Here is a 26,213-nt window from a genome sequence, read left to right on the forward strand (position 1 = left end):
AGTCGTCTTCACCTTCATTTTTCTGTTTGTTCATAATCTGGAAAAGAAAAACAAGCTTTTCTGCTTCTTCAGGTCCCAAACGATTTCTCAATTTGGAATGGTTTCAGAGTAACAGCCGTGTTAGTCTGTATTCGCAAAAAGAAAAGGAGGACTTGTGGCACCTTAGAGACTAACCAATTTATTTGAGCATAAGCTTTCGTGAGCTACAGCTCACTTCATCGGATGCATCCGATGAAGTGAGCTGTATCTCACGAAAGCTTATGCTCAAATAAATTGGTTAGTCTCTAAGGTGCCACAAGTACTCCTTTTCATTTTGGAATGAATTAGTCCAAAGAAAGAAAATATTCTTTCTACACTGGAAGAAGCAGCTACTGCTGTTAAAAGTGAGATTATCACTTCAACAGTCTCTGAATCCAAGTGCTTAAGTGACTTCCACCAGTTCACTGCTGTGACATTCTTTAAAACATCATCAGCAAACATCTATTTCTTGAATGGTTCACCCTGAGTTCTGAAGTTTATTATAGTTGGCATGATGGAGGGCTGATTGCTGGATGTCCATGTCCTAGCCAACTCCTCTTCTTCAGCAGTTAAACTTTGACCCAGGCACCGAGTATTGAGAATATTTGCAAGAAAATGAGCTGGAGATAGTGCTTGTCCCATTCGTTTTTTTAATGCTGGTAATTTAACTCTGTCATTGCAGATTTCTCTTTTGAAGATCTTACTCGGTTCCTTCCAAATTTCAACAGCGTCAGCCATAAAACAGCCGTTTCCCTGCGTTTTGTGCAAGGCTACAGAAATAGGCTTCAGGGTGCTCAGCACGCGTTCGACGTTTCTCTGAAGCCCGATATTGAGACCTTTGGCTGTGACAGGGCCATCTATTTTTTCACGATTTTGTTCACAAACTGTCATCCGATTAGGCCAGTTCTCGATACGGTGCTCAGAACAGTCCACTGCTGAGTTCCATCGCACGTCTTGTGGGAGCGTTAGCTTGGTTCCTCCCACTTTTTTCAGAGCAGCATCTGCAAAGCGATTGTTATGGGATTATTTTGCAATTTCAACAATATCAGCCTTTATTTCTGGAGCACTGAAGTCTTTGGCTAGGAGGTGCGTCAAATGAGCACTGCAACCGTATGTTATTAGCTTGGGACGCTCTTCACTCTCTTCTAAATAATTTCTTCTCATCTTGGATACATTTGCAGCATTGTCTGTGATCAAGCTGCGTACTAGACATCTGAATTTTTTTCACAGTTTGTTATAGCTTTTACTGCTACTTCTTGTAAGTATTCTGCTGTGTGCGCATTTCCTGACGTATCAATTGTTTCTGTAAGGAAGACACTCCCTTCTTCTGTGGTCACACAAGCACATACAACAGGATCGTTGTAGACATTGCTCCACCCATCAAGACTCAGGTTAACAATTTTACCCTCTGGACATTTTGCACACTGCTCAATTTCTCTTTCATACACTTTATCCAGCAATTTGCCTGCGACATCTGCTCTGTTGGGTGGATTGTATCCTGGTCTTAATGACTGAACCATGTTAATGAAGTGTGGGTTCTCAATCATATGGAAAGGAAAGTTTGTTGGATAAACTAACTGGGCAATTTTTTCATCAACTACCTCTTTTTGTAATCTGCTGGCTCTTAGCACAAACTTATCTATGGCTGTTTCTGGATGATGGTGATTTTTTTTTTCCTTTTTGCTGCGGGTGATAGACTGTGGCTATGTGACATATACGATGTGACTGAAACACTCTTATTGGCAGATAACTCTGAAACTATAGAAAATGATAGTGATCTCGAAGGTGGATAGTCTTCAGAATCCGGTATGTTGAGGATGGATTCTCCTAAACAAAATAAGTCAATGCAGTTATTTAATTATTATTACCATACTGCTCATTTCGTATTACTCATTGCATTCGCTGACACTCAGCAGTGCTTTAAAGGTGAAATTGTAAAAGGAAGTTCTGCCGATTTCAGGTATTTATTTTTTATCACAACTGCATCTGAAATGACAGGACCATAGAGTGACAACTATATGTTTTGCTCAAACATGAGAATTCGAGAATAGTCCAGAAGGAAGACGGGCAGTCCTTAAGAAAGAAGTATGAAATAAAAAAGTTTACCAACCTGAAGATCCTGCATGTTCAGATCTTTTCATCATCTTCAACGCAGCTTCCTCCTGAGAAGGAACACTTCTCATGTTGTTGTTTCATTCGGGAAACCAGGCCTTGCATTTCTTTGTTGCACTGTTTGCCTTCGTACGCATGCCTGTCTTACCCACAGGTAGAGGAATTTCATTAAAATATTCCCAAACTGGGTCTCTTTTATGGCTTTCTGCCATTATAGGTTTTCCCTTCTAGTGAGAGAATGGTATGGTAGATCTCAAATCAATGAAGAAAGCTTATGCTCAAATAAATTGGTTAGCCTCTAAGGTGCCAAAAGTACTCCTTTTCTTTTTGCAAGTCAATGAAGGGTACACTCAGAAAGACCTCAAGAGTTCTGGAATATGCTGCTCAAACAGTTTCACTTTTGTTTCTACTGCCTGTCCCTCCCTTCTCACATTTATCTCCAGACTTCTTCTACGGGTCCTGATCTATTTCGCCCCCAACAATCTTCTATTCATTGAACTTTCAGAAACTTTGCACTTTTAGAGAGAGGTACGGGATTGACTCTGTGTACACAAATTTGCAGAGGGACAAGACGGTTGAGGTCTGTTATTTCTCACCTCTAAATATTATTTAAAAACATTTTTGCTGTCAACAAGCATGTTATCTCTGGAAACACAAATCCACAGTTTGAGGACTGCAGAACTAAGCATCTCTGATGGTATCTTCTAGACTGAGCACTGAGTCCCACTGGGTAGATAGAAAGATTAACCTAAATAATCTATACAGAAGCCCCTGGAGCCCCATAAGATTGGGTCCCTAATCCATGAACTATTGGAACTCCTTTACAAAACTTTTCTTAACCATTACATGAATATATGGTCTCATACTATAGAATTAGAATTTATAATCCCTAGTCCATGATGACAGGTTTCAGAGTAACAGCCGTGTTAGTCTGTATTCGTAAAAAGAAAAAAAGAAAAGGAGTACTTGTGGCACCTTAGAGACTAACCAGTTTATTTGAGCATGAGCTTTCGTGAGCTACAGCTCACTTCATCGGATGCATAGCAACCATGATGAGAGATCTTTGAGCTATAATGCATCTTAATTACAACTAACTTTAGACAGGTTTTTTCCTCAAAAAGCCTCTTATCAAAAAAATCTGATTTAAGTCAAAAAAATAATTTCCCCTGCTGTCACTCAGTCCTTCTTGTCACCTGTTTGAAATGGGCCACCCTCATACCACAACAAACTTGATTTTTCCTCCCTTGGTATCCTACTGTTAATTGAATTGTCTCATTAGACTGACCCCCCTGGTAAAGCAGCTCCCATCTTTTCATGTGCTGTGTATTTATACCTGGTACTGTATTTTCCACTCCATGCATCTGATGAAGTGGGTTCTAGCCCACGAAAGCTTATGCCCAAATAAATGTGTTAGTCTCTAAGGTGCCACAAGGACTCCTCGTTGTTTTTGCTGATACAGACTAACACAGCTACTGCTCTGAAACCTGTCCCTCCAGGTGTCCTTCCCCAGGATCCCAGCACTTCTTGTGAGCCTAAGACTTGTCAGTCTGTTGCGGGAAGCAGGGGCTGAGGAGCCAGGGGCCAGAAGCAAGGTTTGGGGGAGAGTTGAGTGGGGTTATATGGATAAGGGGCCCCTCCTGGGGAGACAGAGACCCCCCCCCCCACTCCACCCCACTAGCACGGAATGGCAGCAATACCATCGCTGGATAGGGCGCGACCAAGGATAATCAGTGTTTAGTACGCTGGCCCTATGTCATACGCTCCCAGCGTAAGGCATGACAGGCCTAAGTGCCCTGAACCAAAGCACAATGTAACCCAGGTGAGGCCAGTACAGCCCTGTCCCCCCGCAGTGGCTACACCAGGCTGGGAGGTTTAGGAGCGCTCAGCCAGAAGTCCGGCACTCGTTCCCCCGCAGGTGATCCCACCTGGCACGACAAAAGCAGGACAGAGCATCACACACACGGTGTCAGCTGCAGGGGGACCAGAAATTGAAGCCTGCAGTGGGAGTGACCTGGCGCTCTGGTCTACACAGGTGAGCCCGGAGCCCGGGGCGGAGCGACTCCTACGCCCCTCGTGGCCAGCGATCCCGCGCTGCAAGGAGGATTACAACTGCACTAGCACGGCGCGTGATACATTGGATCACTCTGCGCCCTTGGTCACTGTATCAAGATGAGGCCAAGGCTCTCACCAGGGCTTGCCCCTTGGTAACACTGTGTCCATAAGGCCTCGAGTAGCAGGGAGTTACCCAGACCCTGTTGCTGAGGAAGGCGCCTACAGCTAGGACACACGTCTAGCACGCGTTGATTTGAAGGGCAGAACAGACTGAGACGAGCAGCCTGCCTGCACCACACAGCCACGATTTCATGCAGCGAGTGAGTCCTGCACCCAGCCCAGCCCTGGGGCTGAGCTAGAGTGTGTCTTTGAGAAAGGCTCCAGCATGGCCCACGCTCCGGCCAGGCTACAATGCAGACCTAGATCGGTGTAACCACGTCATGCAGGGGTGCAACCCCCCCCCCCCCCGAGCAGCTCCATTATACCGATCTAACCCCCAGCATCCACAGCGCTATGGTGACGAGAGAGCTTCTCCCATCAGTGTAGCTACCAACGCTCGTGGAGGTGTATTCGCTACACCAACAGGAGACGCTCTCCCGCTGTCTCCACTACAGCGCCACGTGGGGAAACAAGCCCGAAGCTGTTCCACTAGCCGGTTACCCTCCCTGTTAAACATTTTTGCCTTATTACTGTGAATTCATCTACCTTCAGCTTCCAGCCATGGGATCTCATTCTGCCTTTGCCGGTTAGATTAAAGAGCCCTCTGCTATCATAGAATCGTAGAAGAGACCTCAGGAGGTCATCTAGTCCAATCCCCTGCTCAGAGCAGGACCAATCCCCCACTAAATCATCCCAGCCAGGGCTTTGTCAAGCTGGGCCTTAAAAACCTCTAAGGAAGGAGATTCCACCACCTCCCTAGGGAACGCATTCCAGTGTTTCACCACCCAACTAGTGAAATAGTGTTTCCTAATATCCAACCTAAACCTCCCCCACCGCAACTTGAGACCATTACTCCTTGTCCTGTCCTCTTCTACCACTGAGAATAGTCTAGAACCATCCTCTTTGGAACCCCCCTTCAGGTAGTTGAAGGCTGCTATCAAATCCCCCCTCATTCTTCCCTTCTGCAGACTAAATAATCCCAGTTCCCTCAGCCTCTCCTCATAAGTCATGTGCCCCAGCCCCCTGATCATTTTCGTTGCCCTTCGCTGGACTCTCTCCAATTTGTCCACATCCTTCTTGTAGTGGGGGGCCCAAAACTGGACACAGTACTCCAGATGAGGCCTCACCAATGTCGAATAGAGGGGAACGATCACGTCCCTCAATATGCTTTCAATCCTCCTACTAATGCAGCCCAATATGCCGTTAGCCTTCTTGGCAACAAGGGCACTCTGTTGACTCATATCCAGCTTCTCGTCCACTGTCACCCCTAGGTCCTTTTCTGCAGAACTGCTGCCGAGCCATTCGGTCCCTAGTCTGTAGCTGTGCATTGGGTTCTTCCGTCCTAAGTGCAGGACCCTGCACTTGTCCTTGTTGAACCTCATCAGGTTTCTTTTGGCCCAATCCTCCAATTTGTCCAGGTCACTCTGGACCCTATCCCTGCCCTCCAATGTATCTACCTCTCCTCCCAGCTTAGTGTCATCTGCAAACTTGCTGAGGGTGCAATTAATACTCAAAGTCCTTCTCCCATGTAAGTATTCACAGACCGTGATCACCTCCCCTCTTAACTTCCCCTTTATTAAACTAAACAGGTGGAGCTTTCTTAGTGTCTCAAGGTCAGGCAGGTTTTCCAAACCTCAAACCATTCACATATAGCATTTTTCTGAACCCCTTCCATTTCCTCAACATCCTCTTTGAAGTGTGGAAACCAGAGCAGTACTCTCACCACTGCTATGTACAGGTGTAATAGCATCTCTCTACTCCCACTCTCCTGTTTATACAGCCAAGGATCTTGTTTGCTCTTAGTCATTCCACCACCCTCCCAGCTCAGGCTCAGGTAGTTATCCCCCAGGAGTAACCGCTTTCCAAAACAGCCCCCCCAAGTGTGACCTACAATCTTGGTTGCTAGATTTATGGCCATGCATTTTGTTGTATTAAAACACATGCTGTTCAAATGAGCCCATCTAACCATGCAAATCCTGATCAGTCTGTACAACTGAACTGCCACCAATCTGTGGGTCATCGGCAAACTTTACTGTGATAGACTGCCAATACCCTGTAATGCCCGGAAAAAACCTGTTCAAATTAACAAAACTTTATTGAATTAAATTAAACCTGACAGAATTAGGGTTAATCCCTTTGGAGGTCATTGCATTAAAAACGCTACTGCAGCCATGCTGTTGGGACACTGTATATTCCTGCTGTAGTAGAAGGGGGGAGGCTACTGCACTTCCTCAGTTATCAGCCATTGAAGCCACAGCCCCCCCTTCCCCCTCCCACCCCAGGGATATGCAAATACTCCTTCAAACTGGCTTCTCCAGAGACCAACAGACAAATAAGAGTTTTGGATAAATAGCCGAGTTTAAACTGCCTCCGGGCCTTCTTCCTAATCCAGCAAACAGGCCGGAACCACAGGACCCCTGGGCCATGGAGGGTCCTGATCCTTAGGGTAGGACTGGAAGGCCTGGGCCTACAACGGCCCCATGAGACTGGGTGCTGCTTCTGAGCTGAAGCTGTGATGCCCTTGGTAGGCGGTAGCTGCAAGGAATCCTCGGGGGGGTGGGGATCTTTGGGGGGGGTCAAAGGACTGCTCACGCCAGAATCCATGAACTCTGGTAAACTCATCAGCACCTGTGTAGGCTCTGTCATGGTTTTTATTACGTTTTCTCTGTAATGCTTTTCACCTTAACAATAAAGCAAGTGCGGTCTCACAACTTATCTCTGCAACAACCACTCTGTTACCAGTCTCTGAGAAGAAAGCAAGCAGACTCTCTTTGCTGGGAGATGCACAGTGAAGGCAGGGACCTAGGCAGCCTGGGAATACCCCAGTCAGAAGAGAGGTGTGGGTCTCCACCCAGAAAGGCTGAGCCCGGAGGGGAAATACAGGTGCAGTGGCCCATGGAACACAGAAGCCCAGCTCTGCTGCAGACCAATGTTGTGACCGTGCCTCAGTTCCCCAGCGGTGCAACGGGGACAACAGCAGGGCCCCATCTCAAAGGGCGGAGGCGAGGAAAAGGCAGATGATTAGGCTCAGAGGTGACAATGACAAGGGCCACACAGGAAAGCAAGCGAGAGAGAGAGAGAGACACACACACACACACACACACACACGTGTGTGCGCCTGGGAAGTAGCAATGGGGACCCTGATCGGTTACAGTGTCGCTGTCAACATTCCAACAGCCACTTTTAACCCTTGAGCGACTAGCGCTATAGAAACGGTGCAGCTTAACAGACATCGTCCAACCCATCACGGCACCGAACTGCACACATTTCGGATCTCAGGCTGTTCTGGTCATTAAGAAAGCATCTAACGAGTGTCAGACCCTAGACAAATCTTAATCACATTGCACTTTATAAGATCAGTCATCCCTAACCTTACATTAGATTGTATCACCACAAACTGCCAAAGAAAAACCAAGCCATTCACAAACGACAGGAAACACTTGACACTGATACTCCAGGACAGTGGTCCTCAACCAGGGTACGTGTACTGCTGGGGGTACTCAGAGGTCTTCTAGAGGATACATCAACTCATCTAAACATTTGTCTAGTTTTACAACAGGCTAGATAAAAAACAATAGCGAAGTCAGGACAAACTAAAATTTCATACAGACACTGAGTTGTTTGTATCGCTCTATAGACCATACACTGAAATGTGAATGCAATATTTATATTCCAATCAATTTATAATTACATGGTAAAAATTAAAACATAAGCAATTTATCAGTAATAGTGTGCTTTGATACTTCTGTATTTTTATGTCTGATTTTGTAAGCAAGTCGTTTTTAAATGAGGTGAAACCTGGGGGTACACAAAACAAATCAGACTCCTGAAAGGGGCACAGTCGTCTGGAAAGGTTGCAAACCACTGCTCTAGGAGCTTTCCAGAGACCTTTTTTCACCCCTGTAAAATGGAAATGCTGGTGCAACCTTAAGTAAAGTGGCGCTGCGACCCCACGGAGAACACAGCATATCCTGCAGGTGTGTTTTCCTCCTTCTCTGTGCTAATGATCAAGACAAGGAAAAAACAACCCCAAGAAGAGCTTTCTACAGCCGAGGAAAGGAGAAGTGCCGAAGACCGTGAAGTTCACCGCGGATCCTGCCGTGCCAATCTACCCATCAGACTGGGAAATGAACCCAGAGGACAGGACACCAGGGTGATAACGAGGAGGGATGCACGTGGGGGGAACCGGCCAATCTGGCAGGACTGACAGGCCTGTCTGCTCGGGGGTCGCAGGGAGAAGAGCTGAGGGAGCCAGGCCAGGCTCTCAGACAAGCAAGGCAAGGCAAAGCGCCCAAGGATACTGACCAGGCAGGTGGCCTGTGGGTGGCTCATTCAATTCCCTGGGGGAGAGAAAGGGGCCAGTGATCGCGGAGCGCTGTGCAGGGGCATTGAAGTGCACAATGGCCACGGAAGGGCAGAGCCACCTACCGCATGCCCAGGCCCAGATGTTTCACCACGTCGGAGGCGGAGACGTTCGAGGCCTGGTAGGGTTTCCTCTTCTCCTCGAACTCATGGGCCAGGCAGATCCGCCAGCCGGACGGCGGCACCTGGTGCCCACGGGCAGTGCCCTCAAACCGCTCCATCAGCTTGGCACCATCCGCCATTGCCCTCGTGTCTGCCCTGGCAGCTTCCTCCTCCCGCGCCCAGCTCAGGGTGCAGCCTCCCCCCCCGTGCCCTGCCCCGCGCCCAGCTCAGGGTGCAGCCTCCCCCCCCGTGCCCAGCTCAGGGTGCAGCCCCCCCCCTGCGCCCAGCTCAGGGTGCAGCCTCCCCCCCCCGTGCCCTGCCCCGCGCCCAGCTCAGGGTGCAGCCTCCCCCCCCGTGCCCAGCTCAGGGTGCAGCCCCCCCCCTGCGCCCAGCTCAGGGTGCAGCCCCCCCCCTGCGCCCAGCTCAGGGTGCAGCCCCCCCCCTGCGCCCAGCTCAGGGTGCAGCCTCCCCCCCCCGTGCCCAGCTCAGGGTGCAGCCTCCCCCCCTGCGCCCTGCCCCGCGCCCAGCTCAGGGTGCAGCCCCCCCCGCCCCCGGCCCCTGTCCGCCCGCCTGCAACCCCCCCCACCGTACCTGTCCGTCTGTCTGCAAACACCCCTCCCCCCAGTACCTGTCCGCCTGTCTGTCTGTCCGTCTGCACCCCTCCCCCTCGTACCTGTCCGTCTGTCTGTCTGCAAACACCCCCTGCCCCCCCGGTACCTGTCCGTCCGCCCGCAACCCCTCCCCCTGGTACCTGTCTGTCCGTCTGTCCGCCTGCACCCCTCCCCCCCGTACCTGTCTGTCCGTCCGTCCGTCCGGCCGCCTGCCTGCCTGCAACCCCCCCCGCCCAACGGCTGTCCGTCTGTCCGCCCGCCCGCCGCTGACCTGCCGGCCTCACCCCGCGCGAGCTCTGCGGGCCCCGGAAGGCGGGACTCGGGAGGAAACCGGCCCGAAGCCCAACCGGCTCGGCCGGCGGGGGGAGCGGGGACCGGAACGCGAACCCGGCCGAGCGGCGCCCGAACCTTCCCGAGCGGGGCCGAATGGCGGGGCCCGAGCCTCTCCGAGCGGAGCCGAAGATTCCCGAACGGAGCCGAGCGGAGCCCGAACCTCTCCGAGCGGACCCGACGATTCCCGAACGGAGCCGAGCGGAGCCCGAACCTCTCCGAGCGGACCCGACGATTCCCGAACGGAGCCGAGCGGAGCCCGAACCTCTCCGAGCGGACCCGACGGTTCCCGAGCGGGCCGGGGTCGCTGTCTGCGCTGCTGAGGGTCCCTGTGTCCCGCCGGTGAGTGAGCGGGGCCCGCGCGGGGGTCCCGGGTCCGCGGGGCGGGGCTCGGGGGAGGCCCCGCGGCAGGAAGCCCGGGCTGCCGTCTTGGCCGAAGGCCCCCCGGACGCCTGGGTCCCAGCCCGGCTGCCCGCAGAGGTTCGGGTCTCGGCGGGTCTCAGGGTCCCCCCGGGGCGCGGGGGGGGTGTCTCTGACGCGGGGGTTCGGGTCCCCCCCCCGGCAGACGGGTGGGTTCACCCGCGTCTGGGGCTGCCCCGGGGTGCGCTGGGGGGGGTCGGGGCGCGGTGGGGGGGGTGTCTCTGACGCGGGGGTTCGGGTCCCCCCCCCGGCAGACGGGTGGGTTCACCCGGGTCTGGGGCTGCCCCGGGGCGCGGTGGGGGGGGGGTCGGGGCGCGGTGGGGGGGGTGTCTCTGACGCGGGGGGTTGGGTCCCCCCCGGCAGACGGGTGGGTTCACCCGGGTCTGGGGCTGCCCCGGGGTGCGCTGGGGGGGGTCGGGGCGCGGTGGGGGGGGTGTCTCTGACGCGGGGGGTTGGGTCCCCCCTGGCAGACGTGCAGGTTCACCCGCGTCTGGGGCTGCCCCGGGGTGCGCTGGGGGGGGTCGGGGCGCGGTGGGGGGGGTCTCTGACGCGGGGGGTTGGGTCCCCCCCGGCAGACGGGTGGGTTCACCCGGGTCTGGGGCTGCCCCGGGGCGCGGTGGGGCGGGGGGGTCGGGGCGCGGTGGGGGGGGGTCTCTGACGCGGGGGTTCGGGTCCCCCCCCCGGCAGACGGGTGGGTTCACCCGGGTCTGGGGCTGCCCCGGGGCGCGGTGGGGGGGGGGGGTCGGGGCGCGGTGGGGGGGGGTCTCTGACGCGGGGGGTTGGGTCCCCCCTGGCAGACGTGCAGGTTCACCCGCGTCTGGGGCGGTTGCAGGTGCAGGCGGCGTGGCCGGAGCCATGATCGAGGTTCTGGCCCAGCTGAGCCGCGGGCCCGTGTTCCTGGCCGGGGAGATGCTGGAGTGTGCGATCGTCTTCACCAACCCGCTCTCGGCAACCTCCACCTCCGCCAGCAGGTACCAGCCCCCCGCAGCCCCCCGCCAGCCCCAGGGGGGTGGGGTCCCAGCCTGGGCGGCCCCCGGAGCAGAGCGGAGGCCACGGCGGGGTCCTGGGAGGAGAAGGGGGCGGGAGGGGGGGATGCTGTGGCCTTGTCACTTCACAGCCTTCCCCACCCCAGGGGGCCCCTCTGCTCAGGCAGCACCGAACCGGGACTTGCCTGTCCCCTGCTTAGTCAGTAACCAGGCCTGCAGGGTCAGCTCTGTTTGGCCAAGGGGAATAAACTAGGCAAAGGATCTGTCTCTGGGAGTGAGGCCTCCCCACCCCCAGTTTGGAGTGATTGAAATGACACACAAGGTTACAGGGGAAGAACGGAGCTAAACTGGCTTTTAAACCTGAAGGACTGGTTCCACCGGGACGGCCGGGTCACTGAGCGGAGAACAGTTACTTACCGGAGCCCAGGGGCTCCGCTTGGCATCAGGACATCTTTGTGCTGAGCAGTGCACAGACATGCAGCCGGGGTCCTGCCCCCAGAGACCTCGCACACCACCATGAGGAGCCGTGGATGAAGGGCCAAGGAGGGGGTGACACTTGGACACATACAATTTGCAAGTACATAACTGCCCCACAGCCGTGTTAATTTTTCTGAGCAAATTCATCCCAAATTTGTCAAGGTACAATGATCTGCGCAGAGCTCCACCTGGAGACGCGGCCACGAGTCTTGAGAGAAAAGCTTTCGGCAGTTGAAAAAACTGTCAGAAGCACCTGTTCTGAAATACTCTGAGATTGACAAAGGGCTGAGGTCTTGGGTGATGCAAGCTCGTGGTTTTGGGGCTGACCTCCTGCAAGATGATTCCCCCAAAGCAAGGGTGAAAGCACAACTCAGCAGAACTATGCTCAAATTGAAAAAAAAACCCAAAACACTGGCAGCTGTTTGTGTGCAGCGGCATTCAGAGAAGCAGATGGAATGTTGAGAGTCGTTCGGAAAGGGAGAGAGAATAAGACTGAAAATATCACATTGCCTCTGTATAAATCCATGGTGCGCCCGTACCTTGAACACTGCGTGTGGGTGTGGTCTCCCCATCTCAAAAAAGATGTATCTGAATTGGAACAAGTACAGAAAAGGGCAACAAAAATGATGAGGGGTACGGAACAGCTTCCATATGAGGAAAGGTTAATGAGACTGGGACTTTTCAGCTTGGAAAAGACCCGACTAAGGGGCGATATGACAGAGATCTATAAAATTGTGACTGGTGTGGAGAAGGCAAACAAGGACATGTTATTTACTCCTTCTCACAACACACGAACTAGGAGTCACCCACTGAAATGAACAGACAGCAGGTTAAAAACAAACAGAAGGAAGTATTCACACAACGCACAGCCAACCTGTGGAACTCCTTGCCAGAGGATGGTATGAAGTCCAAGACTATAACAGGGTTCAAAAAAGAACTAAACAAGTTCATGCACGATAGGTCCACCAATGGCTATGAGCCAGGATGGGCAGGGATGGTGTCCCTAGCCTGTGTTTGCCAGACGCTGAGAATGGGCGACAGGGGATGGATCACTTGGTGATTCCCTGTTCTGTTCATTCCCTCTGGGGCACCTGGCACTGGCCACTGTCGGAAGACAGGATACTGGGCTAGATGGACCTTTGGTCTGACCCAGTTAGGGTGACCAGATGTCTGGATTTTACAGGGACAGTCCCGGTTTTGGGTCTTTTTCTTATATAGGCTCCTATTACCCCCCCACCCCCGTCCTGATTTTTCACACTTGCTGTCTGGTCACCTAGACCCAATATGGCCATTTTAATGTTCTTATGGTCCAAGGCTGGCGCTAATCTCTCTGAATGAAGCAGGAAAAAGATTGCCACTTAATTGCGAACTGCCACTCCAGTTTTCTCTAAATTGGGCTGGTACTGTACAACCTGTAATGTAGGGTAAATCATAGTTTGCTCACCATGGGATGCCAGGTGAATTAATAAGAGAGAATGGCTCGTATCACAGATCCACAGGATCGGTGCTACACCCCCAGCTTTGGAACGGTCTTTCAGAGGAGCCCCCTCAGTGTGCCGGACCCCCTAAGGGTCTCATTCTTCCTCCAGAGTAAGCCACTGCATAGGCGCCAACTTTCCCCGGCGCCGCTGGGTGCTCACGCACCCCTGGCCCCGCCCTGACTCCACCCTTTCCCCGCCCTGCCCCCATTCCAACCCCTTCCCCAAAGTCCCTGCCCCAACTCCGCCCCCTCCCTGCCCCATTGGACCCTTTCCCCAAATCCCTGCCCAGGCCCCGCCTCTTCCCGAGCGCGCCGCGTTCCCCCTCCTCCCCACTCCTTCCCAGCGCTTGCCGCGCGAAACAGCTGTTTCACGGCACAAGTTCTGGGAGCTAGGGGGGAAAAGCGGGTGCGCGGTGCACTCAGGGGAGGAGGAGGAGCGGAGGCGGAGGTGAGCTGAGGCGGGGCAGGGAGCTGCCGGTGGGTGCAGAGCACCCACCAATTTTTACCCATGGGTGCTTCAGCCCTGGAGCATCCACGGAGTCGGCGCCTATGAGCCATTCGGCTTCACTGCCTCCTCAGACTGGACCTCTGGGCCTGCAGCCCCCTGCTTTGCCCGTGAGCTCCACTCACTGAATCCCACTGAGACAGACCCAGATGGAAACTCGTCCACTCCTCAGGGATGAATGTACCTCGCCCAGCACCTGCAGTGACACTCCCACAGCACTGCCGGAGCATCCTCCAGTCTGGCCAGCCCAGAGCCCAACCAAGCTGTAGGGAACCCATTTCCTTCGATCTCCTTTGTCAGACTCCAGGTGAGAGTCCCAGCTCCTCCCAGCTGCCAGCTCTGATCCCCCATCTCACACCTCCCCAGTCCTTTGTTCTCCAGCTGGGGAATGCTGCTCAGCCTCCCTGCTGAGAGGTGGGAAATCCCGATCCCTCTGGGTCTTCGGTCTCTAGGTGTCGATGTCCCAGCAACCGGATTTGCCTTTGTCTTTTCAAATGCTCCATTGATGTGGGGCCTGGGCCCAGACAGCCTGGTGATACCCACAGCTGTGTCTCCCAGCCTGCTCTGAGAGCAAACAGTCCCTCCCAACCCACAGGGTAACAATGCAGAACAACGAAGCTGAGGCACAAATAGGACTCATAAAAATGTTACAGAACATTCCCACTTAGTCACAGCTCACGATTCACAAATGGCTCATTGTGGCTGTTCTGCTTGATAGAGCAATTCAAGTACACCATGCCAAGACCCTGCTATGCACAGTCAGCTGGGTCAGCAGGAAAGCTAGTGCAGATGGCAAGGACCTTGATTAAGAGGTAAAAGGCTCTGCTGATTCAAGGGAGCCATACCTAGCAGACTATTACAGCATTCGCAGTGCTTGTTAGCATCACCAGCACACCAGTTAGAGACTTGTGGACAGAAGGATAGAAACCGTAATTCCCGAATCTCCTAAGCATCTTGAGCCAAGGATTGCCACCCTCAAGTCCAGCAGAGCCTCAGCGTTACGACCCCTCGGGGATGGAAGTTGTTCGTAACTCTGAAATGTTTGTAACTTGGGACAAAACCTTCTGGTTCTTTCAAAAGTTTACAACTGAACATTGACTTAATACAACTTTGAAATTTGATTGTGCAGAAGGAAAATGCTGCTTTTAACCATCTGAATATAAAGGAAACAAACACAGAAACAGTTTCCTTAGCTTGTCAAATCTTTTTTTGAACTTTCCCTTTATTTTTTAGTAGTTTATATTTAACAGTACTGGGCTGGATTTGCTTCTTTCTTTCTTTTTCCTTTTCTCCTCTGCTGCTGTCTGATTATGTACTTCCAGTTCCAATTGAGGTGTGTGGTTGACTGGCGAGTTCTTAACTCTGGGGTTTGTAACACTGAGGTTCTGCTGTACTTACAAAGCGCAATGGGCCAAGCAACTAAAACAGAAGAAATGCTATGATATAAAATGTCAAAGCAAGGCAGTTACCCCCATTGCAAGTGGGAGAGAATGTCAGATGCTCCGGAGATAATGGCTAGCAGCCTGCTGAGGCAACAGCTGTATCATCCATGCCAAAGCTGAGTGTCAGAGCTTAGACTCTCCCCCAGAGTCAGTTGTGCAAAAGCAAGGGAGGGTATCTAACTTTAAGCAAAGACAGCTCTAGGGCTTTGTTTCTTGAGGATCTCTAGGCCTCCGTTTGCTAGATGCTGGGAATGGGCGACAGGGGATGGGTCACTTGGTGATCACCTGTTCTGTTCATTCCCTCTGGGGCACCTGGCACTGGCCACTGTCGGCAGGCAGGATCCTGGGCTTGATGGACCCTTGGTCTGACCCAGTCTGGCCATGCTTGTGTAAGGCTACTCAACGCACTGAGCGTAGTGGTTGTGCTAATGCCCCCGCCAGCCAGAAAAGCGGGCCCAGGTGGCGGATCCACCTCAGCAGCCTGTCAGGTCACTGCGGAAGGGAGTGTTTTGAGAACAAGAAATGACCATGTGCTCCAAACTCCTCAGAGGTTCAGGGGGGTCGTTACTGCCAGGGGGTCAGTATCTTGACTTTGGTCCCAGAGGCGTGCATTTGGGGGCTGTGTTAGTCGGCTGACCTCGTTTGCAGATGTCGCTTTCGTTGGTGTTACATTTGGTTCCCATTTAATTTAAAAAGAAAAGATGTAACAGCGTCTCCTGGGGTCCGTAGCGGCTGCTCCCTGTCACGTGACCCAGGTGTCACCCTTTGTTACCGCACTCTTGCCGCATCACTGGGGCCGAGGAATAAAGGTCCGTCCTTTCCTGCACTCTGTGTTTCACCCCTTCACTCCAGCGCGGTCCCCAGCGGCCCGCCTGGAGAGTCTCCCTGTCCTGAGCCCTAGTGCAAGAGACACCTGCGGTGCTGCTGCAGACCTGCCGTCTGGGGAGGCTCTTGGGAGCGCTAGTGACACGCACTGGAGGGGGCGGCTTGGGCTCAGAGCACACAGCAGCACAAGAGAAAAGGCCCCGTTTTCCCCATCAGTCCCAGAGTGCAGAGAAGGGATTACTGAGGAGGGTGGATGCAGCTTTCAGAGGTATCCCTGATGGAGATACACACCTGTCTCCCGAATCCAGCATCTTGGGGTTTCCTGGTATTGGTCCAGGTCAGAAACCGGCTGGAGGAGTTCACCTCCCGGTGGACACAGCCTCCTGGCCTTGATGTGTACATGATGGAGGTGCGTCTAGCCTGACCCTCCTGGAGTCAGTCCCGGGAGAGCTGGGTTCAGCAGGCTGGAGCATTTGTCTCCAACTTCAGTTTAATCTGCGCAGAGAGGGGTCCATTTGTAGAGCTCCTCCATCGTCCTAAGCCACCCCTCAGAACGCAATATTGTATGTGTCCCTTTTGATTTGTATCCATCACCAGCCTCTTAAGAATGACTAGAGCCATGGTTCACCCGTCAATGTGCATGAGCACTTCCCCCCTGACCAGTCAGCAAAGGTGTTAGAGAGCACTCCTGTTTCTGACACAGACTTCCTGTCTGACCCTGGGCAAGTCACTTCGTCTCTCTTGGCCTCAGTTCCCCTTCGTCAAATGGGGATAATAATGCTTCCTCTCTGCCTCGTCTGTTTACACTGTGAGCTCTTAGAATTATCATAGTATCATAGAAGATTAGCGTTGGAAGAGACCTCAGGAAGTATCTAGTCCAACCCCCTGCTCAAAGCAGGACCAATCCCCAACTAAACCATCCCAGCCAGGGCTTTGTCAAGCCGAGTCTTAAAAACCTCTAAGGAAGGAGATTCCACCACTTCCCTAGGGAACCCATTCCAGTGCTTCACCACCCTCCTAGTGAAATAGTGTTTCCTAATATCCAACCTAGACCTCCCCCACTGCAACTTGAGACCATTACTCCTTGTCCTGTCATCTGCTACCACTGAGAACAGCCGAGCTCCATCCTCTTTGGAACCCCCCTTCAGGTAGTTGAAAGCTGCAATCAAATCTCCCGCTCACTCTTCTGTTCTGCAGACTAAATAATCCCAGTTCCCTCAGCCTCTCCTCATAAGTCATGTGCTCCAGCCCTCTAATTATTTTCGTTGCCCTCCGCTGGACCCTCTCCAATTTGTTTTCATCCTTTCTGTAGTGGTGGGACCAAAACTGGATACAATACTCCAGGTGTGGCCTCACCAGTGCCAAATAGAGGGGAATAATCACTTCCCTCAATCTGCTGGCAATGCCCCTACTAATGCAGCCCAATATGCTGTTAGCCTTCTTGGCAACAAGGGCACCCTGCTGACTCATATCCAGCTTCTCGTCCACGGTAATCCCCAGGTCCTTTTTCTGCAGAACTGCTGCCTAGCCAGTCGGCTCCCAGCTCTTCAGGGCAATGGCTGACTAACTTTGTCTCTGGGCAGCACCCAGCACACCGGGGCTCTGATCCTGTCTGGGGTCCCAGGCACTACTGAGCACTGCTAATAAACAGAGAGCTTTGCACATCTCTCAGCCCTCTGCAGAAGGCTGACCCTGGAGCCAGGCTTGCAGTGAGAGCTGGCAGGCAGAATCTACAGCCTGCTTTGAGCATGGGAGGGAACAAGTCCCCAGGTCACGGTATCCTCACTGAGATTCCTAGATTCCAAGGCCAGAAAGGACATTTGTGATCAGTCAGTCTGACCCCTCCCCCCACCCCATCTAATGCAGGCCCTCGGACCGGCCCAACAGCCCCCGGCACGGCGCGGGCCCTCGGACCGGCCCGACCCCCCGGCACGGCGCGGGCCCTCGGACCGGCCCGACCCCCCGGCACGGCGCGGGCCCTCGGACCGGCCCGACCCCCCGGCACGGCGCTGGCTATAGAACTTGCCAACAGAATTCCCAGAGCAGATCTTTTAGAAAAACATCCCATCTCGATTTAAACATTGTCAGTGATGAAGACTCCACTGTGGCCCTTGGTAAGTTCAAAGTATTCAAGATAGTTAAGGCCAAAGCTGACTGTAAAGAATTAGAGGGGATCTCACGAAACTGGGTGACTGGGCAACAAAATGGCAGATGACATTCAGCTTTGATAAGTCCAAAGTAACGCACATTGGAAAACATAATCCCAACTATACGTGTATGATGATGGGGTCTAAATTAGCTGTTACCTCTCAAGAAAGAGATCTTGGAGTCACCGTGGATAGTCTCTGAAAACTTCAGCTGTACATGCAGCAGCAGCCAAAAGGGCTAACAGTATTAGGAACTATTCAGAAAGGGATACAAAATAAGACAAAATATCACAATGTTGTAGTATGCCATTATGTGCCAGCAATGCCCCTCTGCCATGTACATTGGCCAAACCGGACAGTCTCTATGCAAAAGAATAAATGGACACAAATCTCACATCAGGAATTATAACATCCAAAAACCAGTAGGAGAACACTTCAGTCTCCCTGGTCACTCAATAACAGACCTAAAGGTGGCAATTCTTCAACAAAAAAACTTTAAAAACAGACTCCAACGTGAAACTGCAGAACTGGAATTAATTTGAAAACTGGACACTATCAAATTAGGCCTGAATAAAGACTGGGAGTGGTTGGGTCTTTACAAAACTTAATTTCCCCCATACTAATTTCCCCCTACTGTTACTCACACCTTCTTGTCAACTGTTTGAAATGGGCCACCCTCATTACCACTACAAAAGTGATTTTTCCTCCCTTGGTATCCTACTGTTAATTGAATTGTCTCATTAGACTGATCTCCTACTTGGTAAGGCAATTCACATCTTTTCATGTATTTATACTTGCTCCTGTATTTTCCACTCCATGCATCTGATGAAGTGGGCTCTAGCCCACGAAAGCTTATGCCCAAATAAATGTGTTGGTCTCTAAGGTGCCACAAGGACTCCTCGTTGTTTTTGCTCATATAATGAGACTATATCATCTTTTTTACCCCAAATAAAGAACAGAAATATGTATTGAACACGTCTGCCTTTTCTGTGGTATAATTGATAACTACCATTTCCATCGAGTAATGGACCAATACCATTGTGAGAAAGCTTTTTGTTCCCAATAATTGTCCTTAACTCTGCCAGCCATAGATTTCTCCCTGTGTCCCTTTGCTTCCCTTGTCAATTTTCTACAATTCCTACTTTCTGATTTATATTCATTACTATCAACTTTCCCTTTCTTCCATTTGTAATATATTACTATTTAATTTTTTATAGCTGTCCTTAACTTCCTCTCTAAACCAGGTCAGCTTTTTAACCAGCATGGTGGTCTTCCTCAGTTGTGGGAAGCTTTTTGGGCCTCTAATAAGGTGTTCTTAAATGTCCCAAATTATCACTCAAATTTTTCTGATTCAATTATTCGCAATAGCTGATTTAGCTTCTAATTGTTTTCAGCTTTGTGAAATTGGCCCTGTTAAAAGACCAAGTGTATATATTATGGGTCTGGACTTTATTCTGCTTGCACATTATAAATGTGATCAAGTCATGATGACTTGTACCTAAGCTACCATTAACTTTTAGTTCTGTGATCAGTTGCTCTTTGTCTGTTAGGACAAAGTCTAATAAAGAATTTCCCCGGTAGCAGCACCTGGACTAAGGGGGCTGCAGTTTGGGGGTCTGCTGGACAGAGCTGTGGCAGAATCCTATGGCATGGGGACAGGCATCTCCCTAACCATCCAGGTTTTATACGTTAGGTGCTGTCCTGAGCCTGGGCTCAGCACCCGCAGCTGGAGAAGTGCAGCGAGGGGGGTTCTGGGGCATGTGATGTCACGGGGAGCAGAGTGATTCCCCTTGTGTCCTGCCCTCTGGGGGTGTTGCCTGACTTGGTGTCTGCTGGGCTGTGTCCCCCCGTGTCTCACTGCTTGTCTCTCTCCTCTGCACCCAGTGAGATGCTGGCGTGGGCCAGCGCCCAGATTCACTGCCAGTTTCATGCCAGCGAGAACCGGGTGGCGCTGCCTCCCTCGGATGACAGCAAGCACGATGTGCAGGCTGAGAACGAGACAGTGTTTGTCCCCAACAGAGGTGAGTGCTGGCCTGGCCTCTGTTATGCCGGGCCTCAGGGTGTGTGTCGGGGGAAGGGTACCCGTGTGAGGGGATGCAGCAGGGACTTGGAGTAAGAGACTGAGAAGAGATAAAATAGTGACTGGTACTGAGAGAGCTTGGGGGGCTGCTCCGTAGCATGCTGAGATGCAGGGCAGAGAATCCCTATTTCCCACCTTCGGCCCCAAACAGTGAGATTCAGAAAAGCAGTGACCCGAGCTAGGATTAAACTCTTGGAGCTGTCAGGCCTGCGGCTCCAGGGCACATCAGATGCTCTAGCAGTCGCCTCTCTCGGGTGACAGGCAGTTGGGCAAGGATGCCTCCTGCACTGAGCGCTGTCTGGGAGGGACGTAGCAGGGGTGGGGGGACACTGGGCTGGTTGTGCCTGGTGCTCTGGTCCTGTGCAGCAATTATTTTTCTTTACCTTTCAGGAGAGCGGGGTCAGTGCATCCTGTCCACACCCCCAAAGATTCTCTTTTGTGACTTGCGCCTGGATCCTGGAGAGTCGAAATCCTGTAAGGGACTGTGTTCTCTTCCCTCGGGGGGAGAGGGGGCTTGCTTCACGGTGCATTTATTTCCCTGGCTACGTGTATCTCCCTGGCTAGGTGTAACTCATTTTGTTCCTCAGCCTTCCTGATTTTGTCCCTGTAAGCTTGTGCTGTTCTTTTGTACGCCTCCTTAGCAATTCATCTAGGCTTCTACTTCCTGTAGGATTCCTTTTTGATTTTCAGGTCATTAAAGAACTGCCGAAGGAGCCATATTGGCCTCTTACTGTTCTCCTACGTTTCCTTCGCATTGGTCTAGTTTGCAGTTGTGCATTTACTATTGTCTCCTTGAGAAACTGCCCGTTGTCCTGAACTCCTTAGTCCCTTAGATTTTCTTCCCTTGGACCTTACCTACCAGTTCTCGGAGTCTGTTAAGGTCAGCTTTTGTGAAATTTATTGTCATTATTCTGCTGCTCTCACTCCTTCCTTTCCTTGGAATCATGAAATCTGTAATGTCCTGATCCCTTTCTCCCAGTTGCCTTCCACCTTCAGATTCACAGCCAGTTCCTCCCTGCTGGTCAGAATGAAGTCTAAAATAGCTGTCCCCCGGTTACTCCCTCCACTTTCTGAAACAAAAAGTTGCCCCCAGTGCATTCCAAGAGCTTACTGGGAATGCTGGGTGTGGTACTTTTCCCACAGATGTCTGGGTAGTTAAAGTCCCACATTACCACCAGTCCACCTGACCCCACTACGCCTCGGGCCCCCGTCTGTGAACGGGGGTGGTAGTACATCTCTGTGTCCCAGGTGGGGGCACTGTAAGGATAACTCCCTCAAGCTTGTGAGGCTCAGGCCTTCTTGAGGGGAGACTGTAGGGAAGTGTTGTGTGGAGTATAGGCCGAGCTGGTAGTGGCACCCACAGATAAGGTTGCACGGCTCTTTCCGTTGTAAGACCCATGGACAGTGAGCCCTGCCCCCCTCGTTTCAGACTCGTACTGCGAGACGCTGCCTGTGGACGGGCCGCCCTCCTTCCGGGGGCAGTCAGTGAAGTATGTGTACAAGCTGACCGTCGGCTGCCAGCGGGTGAGCTCTCCCATCAAGCTGCTGCGGGTGCCCTTCCGGGTGCTGGTGCTGCACGGTAAGGCCTGCTGTGCCACTCTCCCGGCAGGGCAGGGCGGGGCACGCCCAGCCCACTGCCAGGCTGTGACCCTTTCTGCGCTCTGTCCCCAGGGCTCAAAGAGTATCAGTTCCCCCAGGACGAAGTGGTCGCCCCCTCAAACCCCTTCCTGGAGGAGGAGGAGAGGGTGAAGAAAGACTCCCGGCTGGCGGACCTGGCCACGGAGCTGCTGATGGCAGCCACATCCCGGCGCAGCCTGCGTAGGTTGTTCCCCACCTGATCTTACCGTCCCTCCCTGCCCCTTCCAGCTCACGCCTGGTCTGTGCGGTCTCTGCCCTGTCCCCAGCGGGCGTGCGCACTGCTGCCTGTTCGTCTCCCATTCCCAGCTCCCTGGATTCCTCAGCAGCGGCTCCGCAGATCTTTCTTACCAGCCAATCCAGCAGCCTCGCTGCGTGTCCGGAGCCCTGGCATTCTGACAGCTGCCCCACGCTGCCCTGCCTGTGTAAGGCCCTAACAGATCAAAGCATCTCTGTCCATAGCCAGCCAGGGCCCTGTTGTGACCAGCATGCGCAGTGCGTGTGCTGGGGGGTCCCCGATGCTCCCCGAGAGCTGTCCTCGGCGGGAGTCCTGTCTTTCAGGGGCACAGCCATGCTCTTGGGCTGGGGCTTTGTTCCAGGCGGGGAGTAGCAGCAGCCCTGGCTCATCTGCCTGTCTCCTTTCTCCACAGACGTGTATAACATCAGCAACACCCGGGGGAAGGTGGGCAAGTTCGGGATCTTTAAGACTGTCTATAAGATTGGAGAAGACATCCTCGGGACGTTTAACTTCTCGGAAGGGGACATCCCCTGTCTGCAGGTGAGCGCAGCTCCTGCTTCCCGGCCATGCGGCCAGGCAGCCATCCCATTGTCTGGCCAGGGGTGCATGTGGGCAGGAGGGCGAGCAGCAGTGGTGCAGACACTGGGCTGCTTTGGGCACTTCTGGGCAGTCCAGAGTCCTGCCTTGGGCTCCCTGGTGGGTTTGGTTTGTGGGGGGGGCTGCGAGCTATTCAGAGCGAGGCCCCTCAGAGCCTTCGCCGAGCTCTCGGCTGAGATCGCGCAGCGGTGTCTGAAAGCCAGGGCGCTTTGCCCTCCCCCATGTGTGTGCCTGCTCCCCAGTACTCGGTGAGCCTGCAGACAGAGGAGAGTATCCAGGAGGAGTTCCAACGGCGGAGTGGGCAGCCAGTCTCCTACAGCACACACGCTCGCCACCAGGAATCCTGTCTGCACACAGCCAGGAGCAGCTTCAGCCTTCCCGTCCCGCTGAGCTCCACGCCCGGCTTCACCACCAATATCGGTGAGTGCCTGGAAGGGAGCTGCTCGCGCTCACGGCTGGGGTAGGTTGGGGGGGGGTTGGCATCGCCCCACTGCCATCCCTAGAGGCTCCCACCCCTGCCTGCTCAGACGCCTGCTCAGACTCCTGCCCTGCCCTGTGCTGGCATACCCCCGTCAGAGACAGGCGCCAGAGGGGAGGCAGCTGTGCCGCTGCTGGGGGGGTCGCTGCCTGTCACGGAGTCCCCAGGCGATGCTCTGGAGCTGCTCCCCATGAAGCCAGGCAGGACTCTGGGGCAGTCTCCTCTCTGGGAGCAGCCTGTCTGCAGGACACACAGCTCACCCGGCTTCCACCTTCCTGGGTCTGACCTCGGAGCATTCAGCCTCCTCTGCCCCACCGTGCGCTTCCCACAGCGAATCCGCCCAGGCGGGGTCCTGGGGAAGCCAGAGGGTCCTGCCCCCCAACTCCGCAGTCAGACGGGACTCTCAGCCAGCCAGTAAAACAGAGGGTTTATTAGACGACAGGAACATGGTCCAACACAGAGCTTGCAGGTGCAGAGAACCGGACCCCTCAGCTGGGTCCATTTGGGGGGCAGTGAGCCAGACAACCCCGTCTGCCCTTCGCTCCATGTCCCCAGCCAGTATCAAACTGAAACTCTCCCCAGCCCCTCCTCCTCTGGGTTTTGTCCCTTTCCCAGGCCAGGAGGTCACCTGATTCCTTTGTTCTCCAACCCTTTAGCTCTCACCTTGCAGGGGGGAAGGGCCCAGGCCATCAGTTGCCAGGAAACAGGGTGTCGGCCATTCTCTGTGTCCAGACCCCTGCACACTCCTGCCCTCTATGGCTCTGCAATGATCATACACCCTTACCCCACCCCCTAGATACTTAAGAACTGCCTAGGGGAAACTGAGGCACCTCCACAGTATTCAGAGGAAACATTAAGAACAGTCCCACGTCGTCACACTGCCCTCTTAGAAAGGGGGACCCCTTCGCCAAGCTGGGCAGAGCTAATGTGGCTGCTGAGCAGGGACCACCTGCCGTGCCGTCCAGGTGCCGTTGCGCTCGCAGCCTCTGACCCTCCTTTCACCCACAGTGTCTCTGAAGTGGAGGCTGCACTTTGAGTTCGTGACCTCCCGGGACTCGGGGGAGGCCCACACGGTCCCTGAGAACCCGTCGGAAACCATCACCTGGACTGGGGTGGAGCAAATCGAAGTGGATACCTTCAGCTGGGACCTGCCCATCAAAGTCCTGCCGACCAATCCCATCCTGGCCTCCTATGTGTCCCAGTTCTCCAGCACAAACTCCATCACTATCTGAGCTGGGGCAGGACCTAGGTGGGAGCCTGGGGCACCATTCACGTCACCGGCTAGGGATGGCAGCTGCCGGGTGGTGGGGCACAGGCCCAGTCGGAGGCCCTGTGCCAGCTGGGCGGCCCTGCCTGTTTGAGAGACAACGCTCTGTGCCCAGCACTAGCTGGCCTCTCCTTCCTGAGCTGCGTCTCTGGGTCGGGAGCCAGGCTCCTGGTCCCCTGGGCGTGCACAGGAACCCCAGTGCTCTCTGTAAGGGGGCTGACTAGCAGTGCGCTGCCTGGCTGCTTTCTCCCCAGTGCGGGGCCTTGTGCCCAGCCCAGGGTCGCCCTTCCAGTGACTACCTGCACCAGTCTCCTAGGAAGCCCACGTCCATTCCCGCTGGGATCTCCCCCGCCTCGCCATGGGAAGGACCCCATTTCCAGCTGACACATGTCCAGTGCCCTTGCTGGGAGCGACAGCCCTCCAGCCTGTGACTGCCCTGGGGCGTGTCCATCCCGCATGTGAACTGCAGCCCCCTCTGGTAGAGTCAGCTCCCGGCCTGGGGCAACCCCAGCAGAGGGGAGGCAGGTGCCCTGCACGCCCAAGCTGAGCTCCTGCATGTGGCTGGCTTCCCCAGGGAGAGGCCAGGGTCCCACGGAGACAGGGGCAGGCGCTGCTGCTCCAGGGCCTTAGACCAAGGGGCAGGCAGGCTGCCATCCCCACCTGAGCTGGGAGCAAGGAGATCCTGGCCCGGAGGCTGGGTTCTTGGCCCTGCTCTCCCTAGGGCGGATGAGTGGTGCCTCTTCTCTCCCTGCTTCTGGGCCGGGCCAGGCAACGAGGTCAGTGTAACTCCATCGCTCGGGGAGTGAAATCCCCCCCTGCCCGCCGAGCGACGCGTCACACCCCCCTGCCCCCGGGTGCGGGCAGCACTAGGTCCCATCAACCGGCACCCGGGGAGAGCCCCGCCCATCAGGGCAGGCAGCAGCTTCGCTGAAGCCCTGAGGCACCCAGCGCTGTGCTCCAAGTGCTGGGATTGACCGGGGCCAGGCAGCAGAGGGGCCAGGCCCGACTCCTCCAGGCTCCTGAGTTCTCTCCCCGCTGTCTGCTCTGTGTGTGCAAATGAATAAACACCTGAGTGCCCAGCCCACAGCCTTCACAGGTCCTTACAGCAGCCCTGGCTCTGCTCTGCGCCGGACGGGGTGGAGGAGGTCCCTGTAACAGCCCTAGCTCTGCCCTTTGCGGGGCATGGATCTCTGTAACTGCCCCAGCCCTGGGGTGGGGGGAGGTTCCTGTAACTGCCCTAGCCCTGCCCTGTGCTGAGGGAGGGGGACCTGTAGCAGCCCTAGCTCTGCCCTGGGGGGATGGATTCCTGTAACTGCCCCAGCCCTTGGGGAGGTGTGGGGGGATCCCTGTAACTGCCCCAGCCCTGCCCTGTGCTGGGGGGGACGGATCCCTGTAACTGCCCCTGCCTGGTGACGGGGTGCTTCCTTGCTGTCTGACAGGCCATTCCTGCCACGTCCCATCCTGGCTCTGAGCAAACGCCCCGGTGCTGCTGCGTGTGGCCCGGCCTGCCCCTTGTGGGAGGTGCAGCGTGTGCTCCGTGCAGGGGGTGTGATATGGGGCCCTTTCCTGCTACTGGGAGCTGTCCCCTCCCCCAGACAGTCACTGACCAGAGACCTCGTGGGATGTAATTCAGACTTTTATTGCAAGAACAGAAACATCTGCACAAGGTTCTGCACAGCATAGATGCGGCGCTGGCCGGGCCAGGCTGCCGGCGCTCAGGTCGCTTCAGCTCACTGAGCCTCAGCAGGGCTCCTGGGCTCACACACTTCCCATCTGCCCGCTCTCGCCCAAGGGGGCCAGACTCCTCTCCTAGGAATGGCCTGGGGCACCCTGTGCCCCCAGCACACGGCTGCCTCCGGGCCGAGCTCTCCTGCACCAGGGCTGGGGGGC

General features: G+C 54.3%; 2 protein-coding genes across 4 annotated transcripts in view; one reads left to right on the plus strand and one right to left on the minus strand.

Moving 5' to 3' along the window:
- Positions 1 to 9,032, minus strand: part of GBA2 (glucosylceramidase beta 2) — a 68,525-nt gene extending 59,493 nt beyond the window's left edge. Inside the window, exon 1 of one of the 2 annotated variants that reach the window (XM_074952190.1) lies at positions 8,770 to 9,032. In XM_074952190.1, the coding sequence (XP_074808291.1) occupies positions 8,770 to 8,945 (176 nt within the window). In that variant the 5' untranslated portion in view covers positions 8,946 to 9,032. The remainder of the gene's footprint in view (positions 1 to 8,769) is intronic. The other variant, XM_074952189.1, reaches the window with a different exon arrangement.
- A 954-nt stretch (positions 9,033 to 9,986) lies between these two features.
- On the plus strand, positions 9,987 to 25,399 carry RGP1 (RGP1 homolog, RAB6A GEF complex partner 1). Of its 2 annotated transcripts, none has more exons than XM_074953851.1 (9): positions 9,987 to 10,088; positions 10,999 to 11,137; positions 19,913 to 20,049; positions 20,499 to 20,582; positions 21,538 to 21,687; positions 21,780 to 21,926; positions 22,394 to 22,521; positions 22,821 to 22,998; positions 24,065 to 25,399. In XM_074953851.1, the coding sequence occupies exons 2-9, from the start codon at positions 11,022 to 11,024 to the stop codon at positions 24,286 to 24,288; spliced, it is 1,164 nt and encodes a 387-aa protein (XP_074809952.1). In that variant the 5' UTR covers positions 9,987 to 10,088; positions 10,999 to 11,021; the 3' UTR covers positions 24,289 to 25,399. The 2 variants fall into 2 exon arrangements, with proteins under 2 accessions (XP_074809952.1, XP_074809953.1); XM_074953852.1 differs by lacking the exon at positions 9,987 to 10,088 and adding an exon at positions 10,123 to 10,226.
- The last annotated feature ends 814 nt before the right edge of the window (positions 25,400 to 26,213 follow it).

Source organism: Natator depressus, chromosome 5, assembly GCF_965152275.1.
Source record: "Natator depressus isolate rNatDep1 chromosome 5, rNatDep2.hap1, whole genome shotgun sequence".
Classification (NCBI taxonomy): domain Eukaryota; kingdom Metazoa; phylum Chordata; order Testudines; family Cheloniidae; genus Natator; species Natator depressus.